This window comes from Bombyx mandarina, chromosome A1 (genome assembly GCF_030267445.1).
Source record: "Bombyx mandarina strain Sakado chromosome A1, ASM3026744v2".
NCBI classification, from domain to species: Eukaryota; Metazoa; Arthropoda; class Insecta; order Lepidoptera; family Bombycidae; genus Bombyx; species Bombyx mandarina.
Window position 1 is genome coordinate 1,156,555 of NC_143234.1, and position 26,049 is coordinate 1,182,603.

Sequence of the window (26,049 nt, forward strand, 5' to 3'; positions counted from 1 at the left end):
AGGCAGTCCTCCTATAAAACGGTAGATAATACACTTTTACTAGTGGTAGGACTTCTTGTGAGTCCGCACGGGTAGGTACCACCATCCCGCCTATTTTTGCCACACACCTTGAGATATAAGTTTTAAGGCGTAGTTAATAAATATTAAAAATAAATATAAACATTTTGATTCTACAATCATTCGGTCAAATACATTACCAACTATATTACTGTATAATTTAGTAATCGGGCTCTTCGCAAATTTTAGATATAAACACTGCGTTATAACAATCTCTTCATTTCATTAATACTCAACTGTGGACGTTCATTGACGTAGTACAAAATGAAACAGTAATATTACTTGAATAAACAGAAGAATGAAATGTTTTTTTTTTGTTTTCATTTATTTCCAATCATTATATGTTCTATATTTGATGGTTTTCATTAAATCATAACGTTAATAAAATGGATAGGCAGACAAGAGTCACGATGAGGCTTGAGCTTCTGATAGTACCTGAAAAACAAAAGGACAATTAGAATGTTTTCAGCCTAAAGTGATCTAAAGGATCTAAAGGACGATTGATGCACGAATATCAAGCGATTTTTATTTATTTATTGCTTTAATGGGTAGACGAGCTCACAGCCCGCCTGATATTAAGTGGTTACTATAGCCCATAGACATCTACAACGTAAATACGCCACCCACCTTGAGATATAAGTTCTAAGGTCTCAAGTATAGTCACAAGGGCTGCCCCACCCTTCAAACCGAAATGCATTACTGCTTCCCGGCAGAAATAGGCGAGTTGGTGGTACCTACCCGTTCGGACTCACAAGAGGTCCTACCACCAGTAAAAAGCGATAATGATTTTTATTTGGATAACAGCTGGATCATCTTCCGGGACGCAGATGCTGGTAGTGACCTTGGAAGCTGGTGAATATGTACTAAAGACAAGAAGGAGGATATATGGATAGTATAGAAATATGAGGTTAGTTTTAGATGTAGAATGTAGGGAGAGAGCCAGCATCTCAAATGTGCCGATTAAAAGCTGAGCGTCATGTGTAAGATCAGGCTCTGACTGGTGATGTAAACAAACTTACTCCGTTTAACAGTCTCTATCTATATATATACGTGAAGCAAAAGCTTTGTACCCCTTTTCGCGAAATTTTTTTTTTTTATTGCTTAGATGGTTGGACGAGCTCACTGCCCACCTGGTGTTAAGTAGTTACTGGAGCCCATAGACATCTACAACGTAAATGCGCCACCCACCTCGAGATATAAGTTCTAAGGTCTCAGTATAGTTACAACGGCTACCCCACCCTTCGAACCGAAACGCATTACTGCTTCACGGCGGAAATAGGCGGGGTGGTGGTACCTACCCGTGCGGACTCACAAGAGGTCCTACCACCAGTGATTACGCAAATTATAATTTTGCGGGTTTGGTTTTTATTACACAATGTTATTCCTTCACCGTGGAAGTCAATCTTAAACATTTGTTAAGTACGTATTTCATTAGAAAAATTGGTACCCGCCTGCGGGATTCGGACACCGGTGCATCGCTACATACGAATGCACCGGACGTCTTATCCTTTAGGCCACGACGACTTAAGTGCGCGGACGAAGAAGTATGAAATTTCCCACACTAATAGAGAATATAGAGAAGGAGTGCAGAATGTTAATATTTTTTTAATTATGCATACTAATACATTAAATAAATATTTAAAAAAATTACACACGCCACCATGTATTTGACATAACACAAATATATATAACCTTTGTTTATTGTCAAACTTTTGTTATTATTTTAAGTATGTGGTCAAATTGAGAATAGATTCATATTGTTTATTTTTAATAATATTTGTCTATAGTGTAGTCTTGGCGAAATCTGTGATTAGAAGTATAGTCTTTGACAATAGAAGCACAGTAGTGTTCAGACTTATAATTTCAATTAATTATAGTCGAATTTCGACTACCGGGGGACCACTAGTTTTAATAAATTTACAAATTGGTCTCTAGGCTTCGCTATAAGCAACAATTTGGCAGCGTTAATGGCATTGGCGATAAGCTGTCTGAGGCGAATTTACCAGAAGAATCTTCCCGAGTCACTGATGCTGGATGAGGGGCGTCTTCCTTGATGAAGACAGGGTCGCTCTTCCGAGCGTAGATATCGTAGATAGTCGCAACGCAGCACAGTGAAAACTGCCCATCTGTAGGTGGCGTCAGTGTGTACCTTTGAAAAAAGATGAGTGGTTTGAGAATTATAATCATTATAATCATTATAATCCATTAACATCTCGTCGTAAGGGCTTAGATTTGAGAAGATTAAAGTCCAGAGACGTGATATTTCACAGCCTATCTTGACCCTTAATTTTACGGCGAAAAGACAGTCGCACCCTTCAAACTGAAACGCATACCTGATTTGTGACCGAAATTGGCAAAGTGTCCACAGTGCGTTTCCAGAGATCTTTTTTGCCACGTACCATCCGGCTATGGAATGAGCTTCCCTCCACGGTGTTTCCCGAGTGCTATGACATGTCCTTCTTCAAACGAGGCTTGTGGAGAGTATTAAACGGTAGGCAGCGGCTTGGCTCTGCCCCTGGCATTGCTGACGTCCATGAGCGACGGTAACCACTCACCATCAGGTGGGCCGTATGCTCGTCTGCCTATACGGCAATAAAAAAAAAGTGGTAGTTATTCGTGTGAGTTCAGTATTTACCAACAACAATTATGTATATTTTTCCTACATCGTGAATGTAGTTCATGTAAATGTCTTAAAAATGTATTCCAATGAAATTAATAATATGATCTCATTTCCTCATGTTTCAAGGTAGGTGGTGAAATTCACATTGAAATATCATTTTGAGGTTCCTATTTACACCAATAAAAGATTTTATACCTGAGAATATCTTTTTCCTCCATATCCGCGTTATCATAGACGTAGTGATCCTGGTAGACCCTGTTGAGACTGGCGCTGGTGTAAGTCAATCCCATCTTGTAGTGCTCAGCCTCCATGATGGAGATCTCAATTTGGCTGAAGGCCCCGCGCTCCTTGAAATCCAAATCTGGTGATCGCCAGGACACTGTCTCCGCAATCTGTGTTTTAAACATTCCTTAATGTGCTAATGAACTCATCGTGGCTTAAAAGATGAGACGCCTAGTATACTTGTATTGACAGACTAAGCAGGTGTTCAAATTCCGCAGACAAGTACATTGTTTTCTAATAAAGGGCATATTTAAAACACATTCGTGAACAATTTCCATGATAAATCACATATCGTACTGATCAAATCTTTGCCTTGTCTATTAGTGCCGAAAAGCAGCTAGGTATTATTTCCGGTTTGAAGGATGGATAAAAAAGAGTATCTTCTTTATTCTTTCTGAATGGACCGTAGTCTATACTACCAGAACATATTTTATGTTCAAAGCTAAACTCAAATATTGATTTCAAATAATCCCAAACATAATTTTCCCAAAAGGTTTAGGTATCACTTAAAATGTCATTTAAGTTTGCAAAGAAAAAGTCTAAACTAAACAGAGTCCCGAAAGCTCGCAACATAAACATTCGTTAGAAACTTTTAGAAGTAAAAGCTGTCCCAAAGCATATTAAAATATTCCTAGCCACGTGTATTCTATTCAAAATTAATTTAACAGTTCAAAAACACAAAAGCTTTTACAAAAAAAAATGTAATAAAAGCTCCCGGTGAAAGTTTCCGTCGAACATTGTTTTGTTGGAAGCTTTCAGTAACAATGAGAGGCGTTCATAGATTCTCATCAGTGCGAAAGGATTTTGAGACTTTTTGTACAAATCGATTTCAGTCTTGTTCGACACCTCCTAATGTCGATTTATTGTAATGAGTCTCAGCTCTGGCTTAAGGGTCAGGTGATCCAGCATCAATTAAGCTGTTATATTATAGGCACTCTTACGTCCTAATTAGATCTGCAGTTAAACAATAGGATTGACATTTTGACAGTGCCTTAAAAGGTAGGCGGTATTTACGCACGGTGCTCCTGGTGTCATATGCTTACCAGAACCCATAGACATCCACAACGTAAACGGCGCCACCCACCTTGATACATAAGTTCTAAGGTCTCAAGTATAGTTACAACAGCTGCCCCACCCTTCAAACCGAAACGCATTACTGCTTCACGGCAGAAATAGGCATGGTGGTGGTACCTACCCGCGCGGACTCACAAGAGGTTCTACCACCAGTAATTACGCAAATTATAATTTTGCGGGTTTGATTTTTATTATACCATGTTATTCCTTCACCATGGAAGTCAATCGATGGGATTTGAGCACCGGTGCATCGTTCAACGCGAATGCACTGGATTCTTATCCTTTAGGCCACGACGACTTCAAAATACAGTACAGCGCGGGTAGGTACCATCACCCTGCCTATTTCTGCCGTGAAGCAGTATTGTAGTACCTACCCATGCGGACTCACAAGATGCTTTACCACGCAAATTGATTACGAAAATTATAATTTTGCATATTTGTTGTGTACGTGTTTCATTAAAAAAATTGGTATCTGCGAGCGGGATACGAAAACTGTTATATTGCATCATATGAATACACACAGCTTCTTATCTTTTATTGCAAACCATTGGAGTTTCCAGTTTGAAAGAATTTTCGATATTTTGGTAAAGTTATGTCTGCGAAGATTAATAAGCAAAGTGTCTATTAGCTTATATAACAACATTATATTAGGTGTAACATCAGCTCTTTAGGCCGATGATGGGAAGGAAAACCGGCTCTTACTTTGTTTTCATCCAGAAGCCACGTTATGTTGGGAGCTGGGTACGCCTCGTCAACAGAGCAGTTGGCTCTTATGACGTCACCCCTCGCGTAGCTCCCACGAGATATCGTGAGATGTGGCGCCCGAAACGGAGGGTCTGCAAGAGAGCTTCGTTTTGTAATTGGCCTATGACATATTTATTATTTATTTATCGTATGGCATTCGTTTCCACTGCGTGGTTATAATTTAAATTTACAGTTTGTGAAATAATCGATAGCTTCTTCTGTTACATTTTTGAGATCCTCCACTTGGCCTGCCAATCTCGTTAGTGGGCATTCCACGACAATGTGGCGTATAGTTTGCTCTAGGCATCCGCATTCACAGCTTTCGTTTTCCGTCCAGCCCCATCTCTTCCGCAGTTGGTTACAGTGACCAGCTCCCGTTCTCAGGTGGTTAAGCATGCACCAGATTGCACATATTTAACAGCCTAATTTGGTTTATCAGAATTTCAATGAGGACACTTAGTATTAAGTGGTTAAACAGGCTCATAGATATTAGTATGTAAATGCCAATGTGTTCCTTTTAACATGGTGATAAGGTTTGAATTAAATCCGTACGTACCCAGTGTCATTAGCTTACACAGAAAAATCTTGTTGGACTAAAAAGCGCCAACAAAACTATAATGAGCTATAAAGAACTTTTTAACCTATTGCATAAAGACCACAAGCGGTACGAGGTACTAACAAAAACTTTTTTATGGTACAGCGTTCACTAAAAAAACAACAATGTAGTATTGCATCGCAATTTCCACAGCTTTATGCTGGACTTTTGAAAGCATTAAGTTTAAAGAGAACAACACAAAGTTAGTGCTGCTTAAGTAGTATTAAGTTTTCAAATGCAAAACAAATTGCCATTACTGATGGTAGGACCTGTTGTGAGTCCGCGCGGGTAGGTACCACCACCCTGCTTATTTCTGCCGTGAAGCAGTAATGCGTTTCGGTTTGAAGGGTGGGGCAGCCGTTGTAACGCGCATTTACATTGTAGATGACTATGGGCTCCAGTAACCACTTAATACCAGGTGGGCTGTGAGCTCGTCCAACCATCTATGCAATAAAAATTTAAAAAAAATCATGGTTCTATTCTATAAGCCGACAGACGTCCATTGCTGGACATTGTCATGGTTACAGACAAGCGATACTACAAAGTTTTTGTAAAGTCCACGTCACATTGATGACTTGGGTGTTCTTGGGAGGGGCTTAGTAAGGGCATAGGGAGGGTATAGATTAAAACTCACCAACAACCGTGAGTGGCGCCGACTCTATATCAGTATGAAAGAGGGGTGCGTCTGCTGATACTTCACACTGATAATCTCCGCTGAGATGCCTGTTCATATTCACTATCCTCACTTGCTGGTGATCCGATTGCGTTAGCTGCGTAAGTTTCCAGAAAATTATAAATGGATATCCATGAAATCGTAAAAATTTAATTGGTAATAAGACCATCATTGTTTCAGACTTTTCGGTAAAAATCGAAGTGTAAATATTTACGAACAACTACTGGTCTCTATATATACTGCATTGAAAACACCACCACACCGTTTAAGACGTGGAAAAGCCTTTAAAAACAAAGCCGCTGGACATAGCTTCTTGGGATCCTCCAAAAGGCTCACTGAAAAGGTCTCCGTAAATAACCACAGTTTTACTGAGATTGGATTTCATCTCATATCATTTCATTTCATTTTGTGCCATGCCATGTTTCATATTAATCAACTTAATTTCATTTCACTTCATATTATAATTTTTCATAAAAATAAGAATATAAATTAAAATAAGGCTTGACCTAAAGGTCTTAGTTATCAGGTCATAAAATCCCTTTAAAAAAACCTTTGACTGCTTGACCTCGCGTATAGGTGGACGACGTGACAGTATTTAACTTCTAGTGTCTAAGCGCTTCGGTGGCTGCTAAATACCAGTTGGAACGTGACCTCATTTACCCATCTACGCAGGTGAAGAAATTCATTATTCATTTGCGGAAAAAGTATAGAACAAAAAAGGAAAGTAATATGTTTGCCGGGCAATAATGTATGAACATTTATTTAGTGATAATTAATTGTGCTGGCAACAAAATTTAAACATGCTTTAGTGATTTAAATGATAATACTTACATCAACTGAAGCACCAGGTAGCGGAAATACCATAGTAGGAGGCATTTCCCTTGGCACGAATCTGTAGAATTCTGTTTCCGCTCTGTACCACTTAATAGAGTACAATGCTGCACCCTCTAAGTCATAGGAACACCTTAATACAGCAGACTGACCATCACCGGAGAGGACCGCTCTGGGCACGGAGATCGTGAGGTCTTTTAACGACCACACTCCTCCTGCGAACAGAAAATGTGGATTAAAATCACGTCATGCAAAAAGAAGGTCATTGGGAGCTAATTTCCTTGCCAAATTTGATGGTAGATAGTAATAGTAGGTGGTAACAATCAAGACTAGTTATTTGTGTATAAAATGGACAGTGAACCTAAGTGCGAAAACGCAGATTGAGATCTGGTTGCAATTGAAGATGGGCAGACCAAATGATATTGTTATATTAAAATTGTTTTTTACTTCACAAATGTTTTCATTTGCTTTTGTAACTAATACCCTATAGACAGGACTATTTTCCAGATTCTATTCATTTGAAACAAAATAATCTAGAGGACTACAAAAATTCCGGATCCGCACAAAAGCAAGTTTTGCTAAAATTAAATCGCTCTTAAGGTTCTAATAATTCGGAATATAAATATAATATGTTTTGTGACGAGAGGGCAGGTGCGTAGTCGTGATTAGTAGCACCTCTCCCCTTGTCTGCCCCCTTGACCTGACCCCGCATGTGAAGAAACAAGATATAAGGAGATACAATAAGTAGACTCAGTTTTATAGTACCTTTTTTATACAGGAAACTCATGTGAGCATTTTACAATACCCTTTGCATTGTGTTCTGTACTCTTGAGACCATATTCTTACAGTTCCCTATATACGAGATCACACGTAACCTAACCGAAGACACGATCGATGCATACTGCTTCGTACTTATGTTTTATTCCTTCGATTGTATGTCATTAAATTCAATCAGCTTAAAATATAGTCCACTTTTATTGGACAACGTGTATAAAAATCGCATAAAGCATAAAAGTTACAATACTGTTTTCCTCATTACTCGGAGATCAGAAGGCAGTGCCTTACAAGTCGTTGTCACGATAGAAATATTGTAACGATCCCTGTTCCGGGGTAGGTCTCGTGGAAACCGAGCTTTGTCCCGGGGGACTAAGGACCCCTCGGTACCCGGGATTTTCGTGCAAGCCATGAGAATTGATATCGCCCTGTTCCGACATAATAGCTTGTCAGCAATTTGAATTGGAACGGGGTTTGAAGATTGTTTTACGTGTACGCTTAGTCTAAATTATATAAATACCATGCATAGTTTATCGTCTTGAATAAATGTTTAATATGAAACAAAGATACATTTCCCAAAAGCATATCCTGCGAATCCAGGACAGTTTCTCTGACATGGCCATCGGAAAAACATACGCGAAACAAACAAAGAATGGCCAATATTTAAACTAAGATCTGTCAGAACACACGAATGAAGCATGCCAGTGCGGGCTCTCAATCCCACAGGCACTTACACTCAATTATCAATCTTTAAACGACCCCCCTGAAAGTGGATGTCGGCCAATATCACTATAGCTAAATACTTGTTGCAAGTTTTCCATTAAAGATGAGGAATTGTTCGAGATGATTCCGGCATCTCGTTTTTACCATCGCACCGCCCGCCACCTTAGTAGAGTTCATCCATACTACCTGGAGCCACTGCGGTCATCCACAGTGCGTTTCCAGAGATATTTTTTGCCACGTACCATCCGGCTATGGAATGAGCTCCCCTCCACGGTGTTTCCCGAGCGCTATGACATGTCCTTCTTCAAACGAGGCTTGTGGAGAGTATTAAGCGGTAGGCAGCGGCTTGGCTCTGCCCCTGGCATTGCTGAAGTCCATGAGCGACGGTAACCACTCACCATCAGGTGGGCCGTATGCTCGTCTGCCTACAAGACCAAAAAAAAAAACTCAACTGAAACCATTCCTAATTTTGTAAATGTGGTGGAAGAGAAAACGGATTTCCTTTTTCCGTAACAATTCTAATTACACTCTCTAGATTGAAAGCCATTACCACGGTTGAGGCTTCCAATCGCTTGATTGAAGTCGTCGAAGCGACTGACCAATTTCGATAAAACAGTCAGCGCTGCACTGACCTGCCAATTACTAAGATGTGATAGCTATCTGGGTGGAAATCACGTGCACCTTAGAGATCTTTGTCGGCGCCGCAGTGGAGTGAACTATATATGTGGAAGAGTATCCATGAAACAATTATAGGTATAGATATTTTTTATTGCCTTATAGGCAGACGAGTATTCGGCCCACCTGATGGTGAGTGGCTACCGTCGCCCATGGACTTCAGTAATATCAGGGGCAGAGCCAAGCCGCTGGCTATCGAAACTTTTACTAAGTGAACGATTATCCAGGGATGTCATTTTTTTAAATTATCTATCTGTCAGTAGCTCCCGGGACTCATTATCTATTACTGGTGGTAGAACCTCTTGTAAATCCGCACGGGTAGGTACCACTGTCCTGCCTATTTCTGCCGTGAAGCAGTAATGCGTTTCGGTTTGAAGGGTGGAGCAGCCATTGTAACTATACTGAGACCTTAGAACTTTTAACTCAAGGTGGGTTGCGCATTTACGTTGAAGATGTCTATGGGCTCCGGTAACCACTAAACACCAGGTGGGCTGTGAGCTCCTCCACCCATCTAAGCAATAAAAATATTTAAAAAACCATATGGTTCACAGTCAATGGTGGGCGAGGCCACAGGGTTCAGTCTGGATGGTTTTGTTAATATCTGTCCTAGTAATAGCAGCGCTTCGCAGAATCTATCGTCGTATACCGATGGTAGGTCGCAATCACTGAGAAAATCCGGCGAGAAACTCAGTGGATATGTCAGTAATGCTATGAGCACATACAAGATTTTGCATACTACCGAGCACTATTTTCAAATATAGTTTAAAGAATGCTCTAACGCTAGTTTTAGTTAGATTATTATCTCTGAATAGCATTTCATTCTAATTTAATGGATAGTTCAGTAATTATTTTATATCATTTAAGCCTTCGGCCTCAAAGTAAATGGTTAAAGTAAATGATGATGACACATTGTAGTGATGGTAGTGAAGCAATTCCAGTAAAACTATACTTTAGACCTTAGAATTTATATCTCAAGGTGGGTAGTGCATTTACGTTGTAGATGTCTATGGGCTCCAGTAACGACTTAACACCAGGTGGGCTGTCAGCTCGGCCACACATCTAAGAAAAAGAAGAAAAAACCAACCTGATATAAAGCGGGCAGTGTACCGTTATAATGGTAAATCGTGTCGTGTGAACATCATTACGACAAATCGTGTAGTGTGCCTGTTCCTTAAAAATCATTCAGAGCATTTTTAATTGTGTTCAATTTTAACGTCATCTTTTTGGCGTTTTATGTGTCACTCTATTTGCACTACAAAATGTTCAAGCTTCCTGTCTTTCAAAAGCTGATAACCCTGTGAGCTTAATTTCATGAAAAGTTCGTTTAAACCAATCCGCGTCATGACCTAGTTTTACCTCATTACCATTCCGTACTGGCCCGAGTACGGCTTAATCATTGAATTGAAAAGTTTTATTTTAACTAGGTCTCTATCTGTGAATTAATCTTCATTTTTTGGCGCTACCTTAAAAATGAAGCATTTATATAGGATTGTGATTACAAGTCGTTAAGCAGTTTCCGTCATTGAGATTGTAATTTCAATGTCAATTAGATAAGATTTTCAAAAAAAATATCGTTGTTTGAGTGGACGATGTCATTGCCTAATTTTAAGTACCGAAGTATGATGCTACCTGCCTTGAGACACCCAAAATCAATTGTGCAGTTGTAACAACTTCTGAACCCTTCGAATCAGAACGCGTTACAGCTTCGCAAACAGGGATGCCAGGATTATGGTCCTTACCAGTAGGGGTTCAATATGCTAGCTTCACGCTCAGAGAAACCCACTGAGTTTCTCGCCGGATCTTCTCAGTGGGTCGCGATTCCAATCCGATGGTAGACTCTGCGAAGCACTGCTCTTGCTAGGGCTAGGGCTAGCAAATTTGCTCAAGTTGAGCCCGTAAGCTCACCTCCCGCCCGGGCGTAGAGTTACCAGCGAATAGTTAGGGGAAAAAACACTCATATGGGTAATTTTCAATTAAAAACTAACAATTTATTTACGTTGCACAAACAAGAAAGTTGCTTAAACGCAATATTCATTCATATTCATAAAAGCCCTAGTTAACTTTTACGCGATCGAGAAGTTAAAAAGCTCGCATTAAGCTCACGGAACGCACTCTGGTTTAAGAGTTGGAACAACTATTTAATACCTTGATTTATTTATATACCACTAGATTTATATACCATTAAATTGAGACCTAAACCTCATGTCTCATGGGCAGTACTCACTGAACTATGGAGTCTAATGATTCTTTATCATCAGCTTTGATTTGATTCGCTCAGTAATCAAAAAGGGTCTTTTTTCATACTGAACAGACATGACAATGACGAAATGTGGAACGATCGTTCGCTGACAATATCATTACTGCTAATGTGCACAACGAATTGTTCGCATTTCCAACACGAGCAGCGATGTATATGGCCAATTGGGTTAATGACGCGAAATGTTCTAACAACGGATGTGTTGTGCTGTATCGACTCGGGTGTAGGGATTATCACGTGATTGGGGTATTTGTCTGCTGTCTGAGAAGATTAGGCTATTGTTAGCCAAATACGTATGCTTGTTTGTTTATTAGCCAAACATACATATATCAATGATTAAGGTAGAATTGAATCTGAACAAATATAGTCCAGCTAACAGTACAAACAAAACATGACATAGGTTAACTAAAACGACTGTAACTTTTGTATTATGCAAGATAGGCAAACGAACTCACGATAGACCTGGTAACAAAAGGTTATCAGAGGTTTCAACTACCGATCTAAATATACCTTCTCACCTTCAAATCAAAACGCTTGACAGCTTGACGGAAGAGACTTAGCTAAAATATATATAGGGACTTAATTATACTACACTAACAGCGGTATTAAACAATAATAACAAAATAATTTTGAAACTTGTTGTAGAAATATTTAACAGCAGACTCAACTAATATTTGGCACCCAAATCTAGAGTAGAGCTGAATGGATGAGATAAGGGTTCGCAAAGAAATTATCTGTCATGCTACTGCCACCTCCTACTGCCACCCTCCAGCTATCTGTTTCTCGCCGGATCTTCTCAGTGGGTCGCGTTTCAGATCCGGCGGTAGACTCTGCAAAGCACTGCTCTTGCTAAGGTCAGTGTTAGCAACACTCTGGTTTGAGCCCCGTGAGCTCACCTTCACATGTTAGGGTGAAGTTCAAATAGCCTCTCAAGGCTATCATCTTAGGTAGGAAAAAAAAGTTGAAATAAGGGTTCGCAAAGAAATGATCTGTCTTGCTGTACCGTAACCATTACGATGAACTCTGTGAGAATATTTCCCACAGACCTTATGACCGTGCTAGTTTTCTACCGACAGCGTCGTCCGCGTGGGAGTACACGGTATATTGCGTGAGTGGAAACTAGGAACCAGTAGTGGAATGATAGGTAGCCGTATATTCTTTAACATATTTGGACCTATTTTCATCAAAAGCGGGTGTGTGGTCGAGCGTAAAAATATAACCAAAAGACGGCAATTCTTTAGTATTTATAATATTAGTTGGGATTAAAATGATCCTAAAAATTTGATCTGACCAAAACCTCAAGTCAGACCCAATTAGTTAATCCAAAGCTCTCCTGAAAATATCGCTGACATTTAAAACCAGATCAATCATTTTGAAGCCTAGTCTTCACAAAAGCACCCATAAAAGCGCCGTTTTCAATTTCCTCATGTTTATAGAGATAACTTGAAAACATTCCCACATAATGTCTGGCTAAGCCACATTTAACGTCCGCTTCATTCGACCGTAGTCCATCTCGTTTCCCCTTAGTCGAGTTATTTTCAACTCTTATTAATGTATAGGCATGAGTTATGTTTGCGTTTTCCGTTTTGACCCGTCCGGGAGCGTGCTGGGGAGGTTGTTTAAAAATTTTATTCATCTACCCTCCGAACGCGGTTTTGTTGAATCACTTTTGGGGGTAGTTGGAAGTTTTGAATCCGAATCGAGTTAGCTTGTCGTTGTTCTTTTTGTGTGTATCTAATTAGCATGTGTCAGAGGTGAAGTAGAAATAATTTCAGACAGTGCAAGAACGAAGACAATTTCAATAAAGCACATCCGACGTATCAGCTTTCGGGAGTTAATTATTTTTGGTGGTAGGACCTCTTGTGAGTCCGCGCGGGTAGGTATCACCACCCTGCCTATTTCTGCCGTGAAGCAGTAATGCGTTTCGGTTTGAGGAGTAGGGCAGCCGTTATAACTATACTTGAGACCTTAGAGCTTATATTATCTCAAGGTGGGTGGCGAATTTACGTTGTAGATGTCTATGGGCTCCAGTAACCACTTAACACCAGGTGGGCTATGAGCTCGTCCACCCATCTAAGCAATAAAAAAAAGTTAGATGTCTCCAGATTTGTATACTGAAAACTGTCAAGAAACTTGTGCAAGTAGTGCTTCGCGATAAAAATGTCAAACCTCACTCACATTAGCAATAAAAGCTCAAAGTATTAGTACCTACTCGTCTGCTCTACAAAAGATATTAGATCTAATCTTAAATACTTTACTTTAAACGATTCACAGCTTTAGGATTATTTTTAATCTCAAATATATCCTTTTAGAGTTTTAAATGATTGCATGCTTATTGGTAGCAAGGGACTTTCTACATCAGAGTATGTGTCATTGAGACAAAAGGATCCCCGAGGGACGAAGTGTCGGGTAAATATCTGCCCGACCCCTCAAAGTAACTGTGAGTAGGTACTAATAAAAGTCGTCACGTGTACTGATTCACACGCTTGATTTGTTTAACGAGACGGGCCACGACAATATTTTTCTTATTTTTTACTAGCTAACCCGGCAGACTTCGTAGTGCCTCAATCGATAAATAAAAGACCTAAATTGTTGTATAAAATAAACATAAAACAAACAAAAGGAATCCGTCCGACGGGGGACACGTCAAAGGAAAAACAAAATTGTTATTTTTATTTATATTCCGATCATTTTCATATTTATTTACCTTTTAAACCTTCTCTGGACTTCCACAAATAATTCAACACCAAAATTAGCTAAATCAGTTCAGCCGTTCTCGAGTTTTAGCGAAACGAACGAACAGCAATTCATTTTTATATAAGTATATATAGACGAAGATAAACAAAAAAAAATTATGTTCTACAATATAGCTTAACATAAAGTTTGTTCGTAGGTTCATACTTTTGGCTGCCCGTTAGCATTGTGGTCAATACATTCTTAGCAAACTGACAAAATAAATCATTTTTCTATAAAAATATTCTGAGAATTCAAAGATTTTTTTAATATCAGTATTATTTTAACGGCAGTCTGGTGTAGTGGTAAGTAACATGGTCACTACACAAGGGGGCCGCGGGTTCGAATCCCGCCAAGGGAAGTTATTTGTATGATAAATACAAATGTCTTCTCCAGGGTTATGGATGTATATTAAATATATGTATGTGTATAATAAAAATCTTATATTTATTTCCGTTATCTGGTACCTGTAACACAAGTTCTTTACGAACTTATAACGGGACCAGTTAACGTGGCGTGATTGTTAGCAAATATTTGACGGCGTTAACGATATTTCTGTTTAGCACGTGCAATAGGAGTGACTCACACAAGCCAGGTGCGCCGGCCGTGTCGTTCGACTCATAAACAACAGGTGCAACAGAAGTGACTCATAAATAAGCCAGCTGCGCCGGCCAGTATAAAAAGGCGGTACGTGCCTCGCAACGGACATTCGTTGGACTGCGTTTGCCTGGTGCACTTACTATATCGTTGTTACGTTGTGTGACTCAGTGACTGTTGTACGTACTGGTTAAAGTTGGACAAGTGTTAAAGTGAATTGTTAAGATAACATATTGTTGATTAAATCAGTAATCAAAAAGTGACTTCGTTTTACTTGGTGTTCAGCAAGATAATGTCTACCCTCGAGCTTATATATTTGTCGGCGGCGGCGCCAGGGATGGCTAAGCGGTAGTTTCCGTCATCACTCGTATTTGGTTGAACTCAGTTTATAAAAAGTCAATAAAACCTTTTGAATAATAATTATTGAAACTAACACACACAACTTTCACAATGACAGGATAAACCGACAGTTTCGTTGCACATACCGACAGACCGACTGACTGTCAGAGATTCACTGACTGAGACGGACGGAATGACTGTCTGACACGGAATGCCACGACTCTGTCCACGTACCGCCATTTTATACTGTGGCGTTACGGAGTCTACCCTTCATTTTGTGATATTTATCAAAACAACATTTCATCATTTAAAATAATAATCAAAACCACCGTCTTAATATTAGTAAAAGTCGTCAACCACGACACGGCCATTCTGTCACTTTGACGTTTGTGTATCGTTGATATTCCGAACTATTGACCCGGATGCGACACGGCCATCCTGTGTTACACACGTCCTCGTGTGTTAATCTGAAACAAAAGCCAATATCGCACAGTATCATTCACGCTCGGCCATATCTGACCACTCTACTAACATAAAAGTCTTGTGTCATCACAAATTCTATAACGACATTGAAAGATTACACAAAGGAAAATAAGTGATTTACTACTGCTGCAAGTTCTCCCCGTACAATTCATGTACACAGTAACTAAGTCATCCCTGTGACTACAAGTGTTCAATGATAGTCATCCCTGTGACTACAAGTGTTCAATGATAGTCATACCTGTGACTACAAGTGCTCAATGATAGTCATACCTGTGACTAAAAGTGCTCAATGATAGTCATACCTGTGACTAAAAGTGCTCAATGATAGTCATACCTGTGACTACAAGTGCTCAATGATAGTCATCCCTGTGACTACAAGTGCTCAATGATAGTCATCCCTGTGACTACAAGTGCTCAATGATAGGCATCCCTGTGACTACAAGTGTTCAATGATAGTCATCCCTGTGACTACAAGTGTTCAATGATAGTCATCCCTGTGACTACAAGTGTTCAATGATAGTCATCCCTGTGACTACAAGTGTTCAATGATAGTCATCCCTGTGACTCACATATCAACAGTCATCCCTGTGATTCACATATCAACAGTCATCCCTGTGACTCACATATCAACAGTCATCCCTGTGACTCACATATCAACAGTCATCCCTGTGACTCACATATCAACAGTCATCAAAGCTTTAAACTGTTTTAATACCATTTTAACCAAATCAAACAATAGGGTATACAAAGTTCACTATTCAGCAGCCAGAGCACGTACTACAGTCATTCATCAACTTCAAATTTACTCTGTACAAATCAGGCATAGCTTACAGGAACTCAGATCAAAGAAAACTTCCGAGTAAAAATATCTAACGCCACGGCTCTCCAGCCGACCAGCAATCGCAATTGCCCTCATGATGCGCATCCACAGCGTGGATCGCCCGTGTGCATCACCCGCTGACTACACACGATGGTCTTTACAGACCCCGACCTCCGCCAGAGCCAAACGCGCACCGCGCACCCACGGACTACTTGAGTTGCCTCAAGAGACACCGATTTCTACCGGGCTACGACTACGTAATAGCTACTGGTACGGTCGAAAACAATACGGCCGATAGACTATCCTTACTCGAGTTTTCACCACAATTTAAGCTTGCTCTTCATCATCATCATTTACATCAACCTCGACTGGTATGTGTCATGCTGACATTTTTCTTAGCCTATCATGTGGGTATTTGTAAGTACGTTTTGAATTTAAAGCTTTCAATGTGTAACGGTCACCATCCAATACTTCAACTACTTTAAACGGCCCTTTAAACTTCGGATCTAATTTCGTTTGATTACGCTCCTCGTTTTAATGTGTGGACGAGCTCACGGCCCACCTTGTGTTAAGTGGTTACTGGAACCCATAGACATCCACAGCGTAAACGCACCACACACCTTGAGATAGAAGTTTCAAGGTCTCAGCATAGTTACAACCGCTGCCCCACCCTTCAAACCGAAATACACCACTGCTTCACGGCAGAAATAGGCAGGGTGATGGTACCCGTGCGGTCGATGGCACTATACGGAGCACCCGTCTGGTGCCACGTCCTTACCCACGAGAACGTCGCCGCGCTGTGACGCCGGCAGCGCGCGATCGCCGTCAGAGTCATTCAAGGATAACTCACAGTCTCCTACGAGGCGGCGCGCCCTAGCGCAAGTGCAGCCGGAGCGCGGGGGCTCCAATCTCGGCAGTCCGTGCTGGAGGCGTGGTCTCGTCGTTTGGCGGACCCGTCGGCCGGCCTCCGTACCGTTGAGGCGATCTGCCCGGTTCTCGCAGACTGGGTAGGCCGCGACCGCGGAAGACTCACCTCCGGCTACCTGTGCAGACTCACAAGACATTTTACCACCACGCAAACTTTTTACCACAGCAAATCTTACCAGCCACCACGCAAACTACAATTTTGCGGGTTCCACCTCTCCTACACGATGTTACTCCCACACTGCGGAAGCCAACCGCAAACACTTGTCAAGCACGCACAAGCACGCACTTCACCAGAAAAACTTGCATCCGCCAGCGGGACCCGAACACCGCCGCATCGCCAGACACGAACGCACCGGACGTCTTATCTTACAGGTCACGACGACTTCAGATGTGTCAATTTTTCTTCCCCACGGAAACTTGCTTTCTTGTTTGCTTGCTTGCTGGAGCCCGAAGTCATCGAACGTGTAATGTGTTATTGGTATTGAATCTAGTAGATTCTAAAATTTCAGCGACAATTCACAGTCTCATGTCCTGGTTTACTGCACTAGTGCCATGTAACTCTAGCAGAAGTCAGCCGCTTAAAATAATTCTTGTCGGAACTACCCACTCGTCATGACAGATCCATTATTGCGATCGAAGTTTCACCTGAGACTTGCACTTGCCTTAATTTCTTGCAATAGCTTGTTACGTGTCGTATTTCCGCTAGTAAATGCCATGTGATAAATCGAGAGTCAACTGGGCAACATGAGCCAGAACGTAAGATGTGACGATTTCTTCGTGGCTCAGATCTTCCATCGAGGTAATAGAGACGTTATTACACGACTTACGTATGCTGCATTCACGCTCTTGTGGCGTACCACTACTAGTATTCTGATCTGCATCATGTTTTTTTTTTGCTGTACTTCGAACATGTTCAAACACGTCACGCCAGTGAGAGTAGAGTCCTGATCCCACTTCTGATGTCGGCACGCGGCGCCAGGGATGGCTAAGCGGTAGTTTCCGTCATCACTCGTATTTGGTTGAACTCAGTTTATAAAAAGTCAATAAAACCTTTTGAATAATAATTATTGAAACTAACACACACAACTTTCACAATGACAGGATAAACCGACAGTTTCGTTGCACATACCGACAGACCGACTGACTGTCAGAGATTCACTGACTGAGACGGACGGAATGACTGTCTGACACGGAATGCCACGACTCTGTCCACGTACCGCCATTTTATACTGTGGCGTTACGGAGTCTACCCTTCATTTTGTGATATTTATCAAAACAACATTTCATCATTTAAAATAATAATCAAAACCACCGTCTTAATATTACTAAAAGTCGTCAACCACGACACGGCCATTCTGTCACTTTGACGTTTGTGTATCGTTGATATTCTGAACTTTTTTTTTTTTTTTTTTTTTTTTTTATTTTTTTTTATGATTGAAAGTTTACTGGTGGCCCGAAGGCCTTTCCAGTTTCACCAGGACAGGTGGGCGAGTAAAGGCTCAGCCAAGAGGGGTGGGATTTGCTAACAACTGCCCGAGCGCCTCCGAAGGAGACCTAACAACTCAAGAGCAATTGTTTCGCGAATGAATCTACTACCGGATCGGAATCGCGACCCGCTGAGAAGATCCGGCGAGAAACTCAGCGGGCTGATGCATGGGTTAGGTTGCACGTCGACCTCTTTGTCGAGTTCGACGAGTACGGTTACCGGGGTCCCTAAGTCTGCCCCTAGTATTAGAGCTGAAGGCATCTAATGCAAAGGTTATTGGATCTGATGGATCCGTAAGGACGTGTCTAGGGCGTCGACGGTGACTGGCTCCTGCATGATCAGGATTCGGGGAGTAGTCAGCGGCGGCAACGATAAGGCGATTATCATGACGCATAGCCTTATCGAAGTATCGTTCCGACGCTGACTTCATGTATTTCCGAATTGATTCGAGGCCCAGGTCGTCGTGTAGGTCAACGTTCCTCACGAACCACGGAGCCCCGACAGCTAACCTGCAAAAGCGGGATTGTAGGGATTGGAGGGTGTCTATGTGTGTGCGGGCCGCGTGAGCGAACACCACACTCGCGTAAGTCATGACGGGCCTTATGCAAGTTTTGTAAAGTGTCACCTTGTTCCGAAGGGACATTTTACTCCGCTTACAGATCATGGGGTAGAGTCTACCGAGAATAAACGCGGCACGGTCACGGACTGATTTTATATGCGGGCGGAATGTCATCGATGCATCCAGGGTAACGCCCAGGTATTTGACCTTCCTGGCCCAGGGTATGGGTTGTCTAAAGAGAGTAATCGGGGGTGTGAGATTCCTCCTCCTAATCCGGGAGGAAATCCGTGTGGAGCTTCCCCTCTGAAATAGCACCGCAGTACTTTTCGCTGGGTTGATGTCTATGCGCCATTTTCGGAACCACTGTCCTAGGGCTAGGGCTGCGCTCTGAAGCTTCTTCGCGATTAGGGACTTATTTCTACTAGAATAGTAAACAGTCGTGTCGTCGGCGAATAAAGCTAAATGGGTCGGCGGCGACCGGGGAATATCGTTGACGAATAAGCTAAATAGGAGGGGTGAGAGGACAGAGCCTTGCGGGACTCCAGCTGTGAGAGGTCGTGGGGAGGAGCGGGTTCCCTCGACTCGATATCGAAAAGAGCGGTTCGACAAGAAGTCCCGTATGATGAGCACGAGACTATCCGGCACGCCCATGTTGAATAGTTTGAAAATCAAACCATTGTGCCAGACTTTGTCGAACGCTTTTGCGACGTCGAAGAAGAGAGCTCCCGTGTATAACGGTTTTGGTCGATTAAGCCCCACAAGAATGTGCTCCGTGAGGCGGTGCACCTGTTGAACGCATGAGTGATTTGTACGGAATCCGAATTGTTCATCGATAAGAATGCCCTTGGATGAGACGAAGTCTCTGAGGCGTTTGTAGAGCAGACGCTCATACAGTTTGCCTAGAGACATGAGGAGGCTAATCGGGCGGTAGCTCGTCGGATGATTTTTTGGTTTACCGGGTTTATGTATGCCGATAACGTCCGCTTCTTTCCACACCGCGGGAAAGATACAGTTCGCCATAGCGGCATTGAAAATAGATGCCAACATCACGATGAGTTGGACGGGTAGAAGTTTAATAACGCGGTTAGATATACAGTCGGAACCGGGAGCCTTGCGAGGACGTAGGTCTTTGATCAAGTCTTTAACTTCTATCGGGGTGACGGGTGGTAACGCATCCGATGGTGGCAAGGAGGCTCTGCGTTCTACCTCACTGTCTACTAATTCTACATGAACAGGGTCCACGGATTGAGTGCTGGGCGTGCACTGGGTTTGCAATGTATCGGCCAGCAGCTCTGCTTTTTCCTCATCATCGAACGCCGCGAGTCGGCCTGAGGGGCCTACGAGGGGGGGCATAGTTACTACCGTATCCGATTTGAGAGTACGAGCTAAGCGGTAGTAAGACCTTTGGGAGGGCGCGAGTCCTTCTAAGAAATCAGACCATCTGGCATCTCGGACTTCGGCGATGCGAGACTTTACGTCGCGTTGTAGGGCACGCATTCGAATACGATTTTCCGCGGTAGGATACCTGTCGTAGGCGCGAATCGAGGCGTTCTTAGCTCTAAGGAGTTCCCTAATATCGTCGGACAATTTGAAGCGGTGAAGGAAGTCCTCCGCTACAACTTGTTTCGATGACCTATCTAATGTCGAGGTGATGTGTGACGTTAAGATGTCTATGGCTTCAGCGGTATCCTGAGGAGACGGGATAGAGTCCGGGTTAAACGGGAGCGATGGTGGATCAGATTCAGCCAGGCTGATGCCCAGCGTGTGCCAATCCACCACAGTCCTCGTGACGGGAACGGAATCGGGAGCGCGACCGAGCTTCATAACGACGGGACGGTGGTCTGAATCTAACTCTGAAACTACTTCGATCGAGTGTAAGCGCAGAGTTACGTTTTTTAATAACGCTATGTCGAGTATATCCGGGCGATGCGCGATATTTAGCGGGTAGTGAGTCGGGGTTAGCGGAGCGACGATATCGAAGGCGAGATCATCGACTAACGCGTCAAGCCGCCTGCCATTCGGGGTTGTGGTGTGTGAGTTCCACCTGATGTGTTTACAATTTAGGTCGCCCGCCAGAATGACAGAGCTCCCCATACCGAGCAGCGCCTCGATATCACTGCTTAGAACGATCTTATCCGGTGGAAGATAAACGGACGCGATAACGATCGGCGCGTGTCCCGTCAGTGAGATTCGGCACACTGATGCTTCGATATTAGCGAGCGCGGGAGGATCGAGCGGGACGCAATGCAGGGCTCTTCTATAGTAAATGACGGTACCACCACCACGGGCAGAGAGCCTGTCGTTCCTGACCATGTTATAGTTCGCGATTTTAGGGTCACGGCGCGCGGGCTTAAGTAGGGTCTCCTGCACTAAAAAGATATCAATTTGGTGGTCACGCAAAAAGTCAGAAACCTGATCACGTTGATTTGCGAGACCGTAAGCGTTAAAAAATCCTATCGTTACGGATAGGGACTTTATTCTACTTATATACGCCATTGATTACCGGCGGAGTGAGGGGAGGACGTACGTATTTAATGACGCGTATACGTCGGCGTATTCCTGCACAACGGCGATAAAGTGTTGTGCAGTGGAGGCAGCGCGAATGGCGTCGCCCAAAGCGTTAACGCGCTCGAAGTTGATCGACTGAAAGAAGTCGATCGCTAAAGCGAGATTGTCGGACGCGGTCGGAGGGCAAGTCGCGGGAGAGGGACGAGTCGCGGGGGCGGGACGAATCGCGGAGGAGGGAGTTGTAGCCGTGTTCGTGTACGGCAGCGGTTTTGCCCAGGCCGAGACACTGGGCACCGCCGCCGGAACGAACGCTGGCTTAGCCTGCGACGCAGAGGGTGCCGAGGCTTTGATGTCTGGGCCGGAAGCTCGGAGGCGGTTTTGGCGGGCGACGCGGCGATTTATTTTAGGGGCTCGGGGGCAACCACGGTAATTCGCGGGGTGACCCTGTGTTCGACACAGGACGCAGCTAGGCGGTTCCGTCGCGGTTTTTTGGTCGCGAGCGCAGAGGGCCGAGGCGTGATCGCCCAAACACTTAACACATCGGGGGCGCGCGTGACAGTTACGGGAAGAGTGCCCGTACAATTGACAGTTATGGCACTGGCTAGGAGAGCCTTTTTTATGGGGGGCTTCGACAGCGATACCAGAGAGCCTACAGACGGTCTGTGTGTTAAAGATTTTCTTACCCTCGGGGGTAGGCTGGAGAGCGACTAGAACCATATTATATGGCTCCCTACCGCGACCGGTGTGCATACGGTGCACAGAATTCACTGGTAGGCCTTGTTCTAACAGGTCGGCTTTTACGAGCTCTACATCTAACTCTTTAGGGATTCCGCGTATTACAACGCGGAGTTCGCGCTCCTCCTGGAGCGTATACGTATGGAAACTTATACGCTCCTTACGGAGGTAAGAAGAGAGGGCCCTATGGTCGTCGGGTGTTTGAACCTTAATTTGAATGCCGTTCGCGAGGTTACGGGCATTCGTGAAATTTATATTTTTGGCCTTAAGGGCCAGGCAAACTCGATCCCAAGCTGCCTTCTCCTGAAGGATAACCGGGGGAGGGGTCTGGGTTTTATTTTGTGCCACCGGACGCGGCGACGGAGTGGCACGGGCTGGGGGCGCAACGGGAGTCTGAGGGCGGGGGCGCGACGCGTTCACGGCTTTGCTAATTTTAGCGGCCGCGGGAGCTCGAGACTCCGCGGCACGCTTCTTACCCTTCTGTACCAGGGTGAATCCATCCGTCGATGAGGCGGGGGCGAGGTCGACCTCCATGTCCGAGTCAGAGTCGGAGCACGAGGAGGCGGGTGCAGGCGACCTACGAGCAAGTGTAGGTGTTTTAGAGGGGGCGACGGAGGCCGCGGATGATCGCTCAGCTGAAACGATGGTCACGGCGGACGACGCAGCAGCTTTTCTCGCCAGTATAGGCGACACGGGAGCGGCAGGCACGACAGAGGCTGCGGTGCTCAATGCAGAAGCTCTGCACGCAGGTACAGGCGACGCAGGAGCAGCGAGCGCGGCGGAGTCCTCGAGAGGGCTCGCAGTGTGATTGGCCTTGAAGGCCAGAAACTCCGAGGCGAGCTGTGGGTGGCGAAGTCGGAGGAATTCCGCGAATACAGCGTCCATGATCGCTGAGTACCCAGGTGGGGCGGCCCCGGGTCTTGAAAACACTCGCCTTGCGGCGAGGCCCCAACTTCTCGGACCTGAGCGGTTCTATTGAACACAGGTGGCAATGCGGCGCGATTACTACAGGACAAAGAAAAAGCACAACAAAACAGAAATTACGAAAAGAAACAAAACAAATAAATACTTGCAGGAAACCACTTTGTCGGCAGATGTACCACGAACACAGAAACAACAAAAGGAAACAAAACAAATAAAAACTTCCAGAAAGAGCACTTAGTCGGCAGATGTACCACGAACACAGGCCGCGCGAACAATGGCCGGGCTAACAAAAGCCGGGCGAACAAAGACCGGGCGATCGAGTGGACGATGAGCACGTCCGCACGTGACGGGTGCCTCTATCGGAATGATTCTGAACTATTGACCCGGATGCGACATATTTATATTTATTTATTTTGAAACAAACGTAAATTGTTTTAGATTAAAGTTATGATAAAAGATTACTTATACAGTAGTTGGTAAAATATGATGATAATTAATTAATGTTAATTACATTAATAATAATAATTTAACATATTATAATAATCCAATCATTTTTCTTAAATTTATTGTTCGATAATTATCATAGCAACCAAACTAATGATCTTTACTCGCGTAATTCGTAACAACTCGTTTTTTTTTTATTGCTTAGATTGGTGGACGAACTCACAGCCCACCTGGTGTTAAGTGGTTACTGGAGCCCATGGACATCTACATCGTAAATGCGCCACCCACGTTGAGATATAAGTTCTAAGATCTCAGTATAGTTACAACGGCTGCTCTACCCTTCAAACCGAAACGCATTACTGCTTCACGGCAGAAATAGGCAGGGCGGTGGTACCTACCCGCGCGGACTCACAAGAGGTCCTACCACCAGTAATTACGCAAATTATAATTTTGCGGGTTTCAATTTTATTACACGATGTTATTCCTTCACCGTGGAAGCCAATCGTGAACATTTGTTGAGTACATAATTCGTATTTATCAAACATTGAAAATTAATGTTCATTCGCAATTTTATTACTGCACATTGTATTCAAGCTAGCTATTTCATAGATCAGATTCCGCTTGCATTTATATCACTCACCTAGAATGATCACGATCGTGAATTAGCTGTACACATTTATCACGGCGAGAATGATGTTACGGAAATGTCAACTGCAAATATCACGTTTGCATGATTATCTGCATTAAAATTTAACTAATTTATGTGTATTATCTATGTCAATTTTTTCGAGCCCGCAAATGAGAGAGAGAGAGAGAAAGAGAGAGTATTCTTTATCGTACATCAAGCAATAAATAAACAATACAATAGGTACATTAAATACAAAAAAAGTACAATTGGCGGTATTATCGCTAAGAGCGATCTCTTCCAGACAACCATCAGATGGACAAGAATCATTTGGAAACGAATTACGCGCGGTGTACCAATCCAGTTAAATATATACATATTCATACACATACATATATATATATGCATATACACATGATGACTTCACGGTACTCCCACAAAATTATCATTAAAACCCCTAAATCTAAGATTAGATGTTGGAATTTACATCTCTTCTATTATTAAGATGTTGCCGTGTCTAATAGAGATCACGACTTTAATGAGCCCATCTTGAACATTATATTGAAGTTTAAATTTATAATAATTGTCTAACGACCGCTTCGCGGGAAATCTAGGCTGAGTGCACGGTACTTATGGACTAACAATCCGATTTTCCTAAAGTTATCTCACCAGGCTACCTTTGGCAAGCTAATTAGTATTAAATCCTCTTCATATTACTGATCTCAGCTTACACAAACCATAGTTCCAATAACAAGATTACCGCCAAACCACAATCCTGACACGCTAATTAAACAACGACTAATTATTTGATTTCAGGTCAACGATTATAGGATTTCAATATAATTATTATTATCTTAAGCTCTTATGTAAGAGATGCTCTAAGATTAATAGACCACCCTGTTCTATGATTTCAATTTGCTTTACAAAGCACAAGTACGGCCTCGCGTGGAGTAGTGCTCCCATCTCTGGGCCGGGGCTCCCAAATACCAGCTTCTTCCATTTGACAGAGGAGGGCCGTTCGGATTGTCGATAATCCCATTCTCACGGATCGGTTGGAACCTCTGGGTTTGCGGAGGGACTTCAGTTCCCTCTGTATTTTGTACCGTATGTTCCATGGGGAGTGCTCTGAGGAATTATTCGAGATGATACCGGCATCTCGTTTTTACCATCGCACCGCCCGCCACCGGAGTAGAGTTCATCCATACTACCTGGAGCTACTGCGGTCATCCACAGTGCGTTTCCAGAGGTTTTTTTTGCCACGTACCATCCGGCTATGGAATGAGCTCCCCTCCACGGTGCTTCCCGAGCGCTATGACATATCCTTCTTCAAACGAGGCTTGTGGAGAGTCTTAAGCGGTAGGCAGCGGCTTGGCTCTGCCCCTGGAATTGCTGAAGTCCATGGGCGACGGTAACCACTCACCATCAGGTGGGCCGTAAGCTCGCCTGCCTACAAGGGCAATAAAAAAAAATCGCTGAGTATTTTAATGTCTACCAAAATATAAACTTCTCCTGTGCGTGTCTCAGAATTAATATAGTCTGACCTATGATGTCAGGGAAAGACGGA

At 43.2% G+C, this 26,049-nt stretch overlaps 1 protein-coding gene across 1 annotated transcript in view; it reads right to left on the bottom strand.

Annotated features, from left to right (window-relative positions):
• Positions 1–393: 393 nt before the first annotated feature.
• The window catches only part of LOC114244968 (uncharacterized), a 168,998-nt gene continuing 143,342 nt past the window's right edge, over positions 394–26,049 (bottom strand). Inside the window, exons 2-7 of the mRNA XM_089739672.1 lie at positions 6,877–7,091; positions 6,007–6,142; positions 4,736–4,869; positions 2,873–3,069; positions 2,061–2,206; positions 394–492 (exon numbers count right to left, since the gene is read on the bottom strand). Coding sequence (XP_089595798.1) covers positions 428–492; positions 2,061–2,206; positions 2,873–3,069; positions 4,736–4,869; positions 6,007–6,142; positions 6,877–7,091 — 893 coding nt within the window. The 3' untranslated portion in view covers positions 394–427. The remainder of the gene's footprint in view (positions 493–2,060; positions 2,207–2,872; positions 3,070–4,735; positions 4,870–6,006; positions 6,143–6,876; positions 7,092–26,049) is intronic.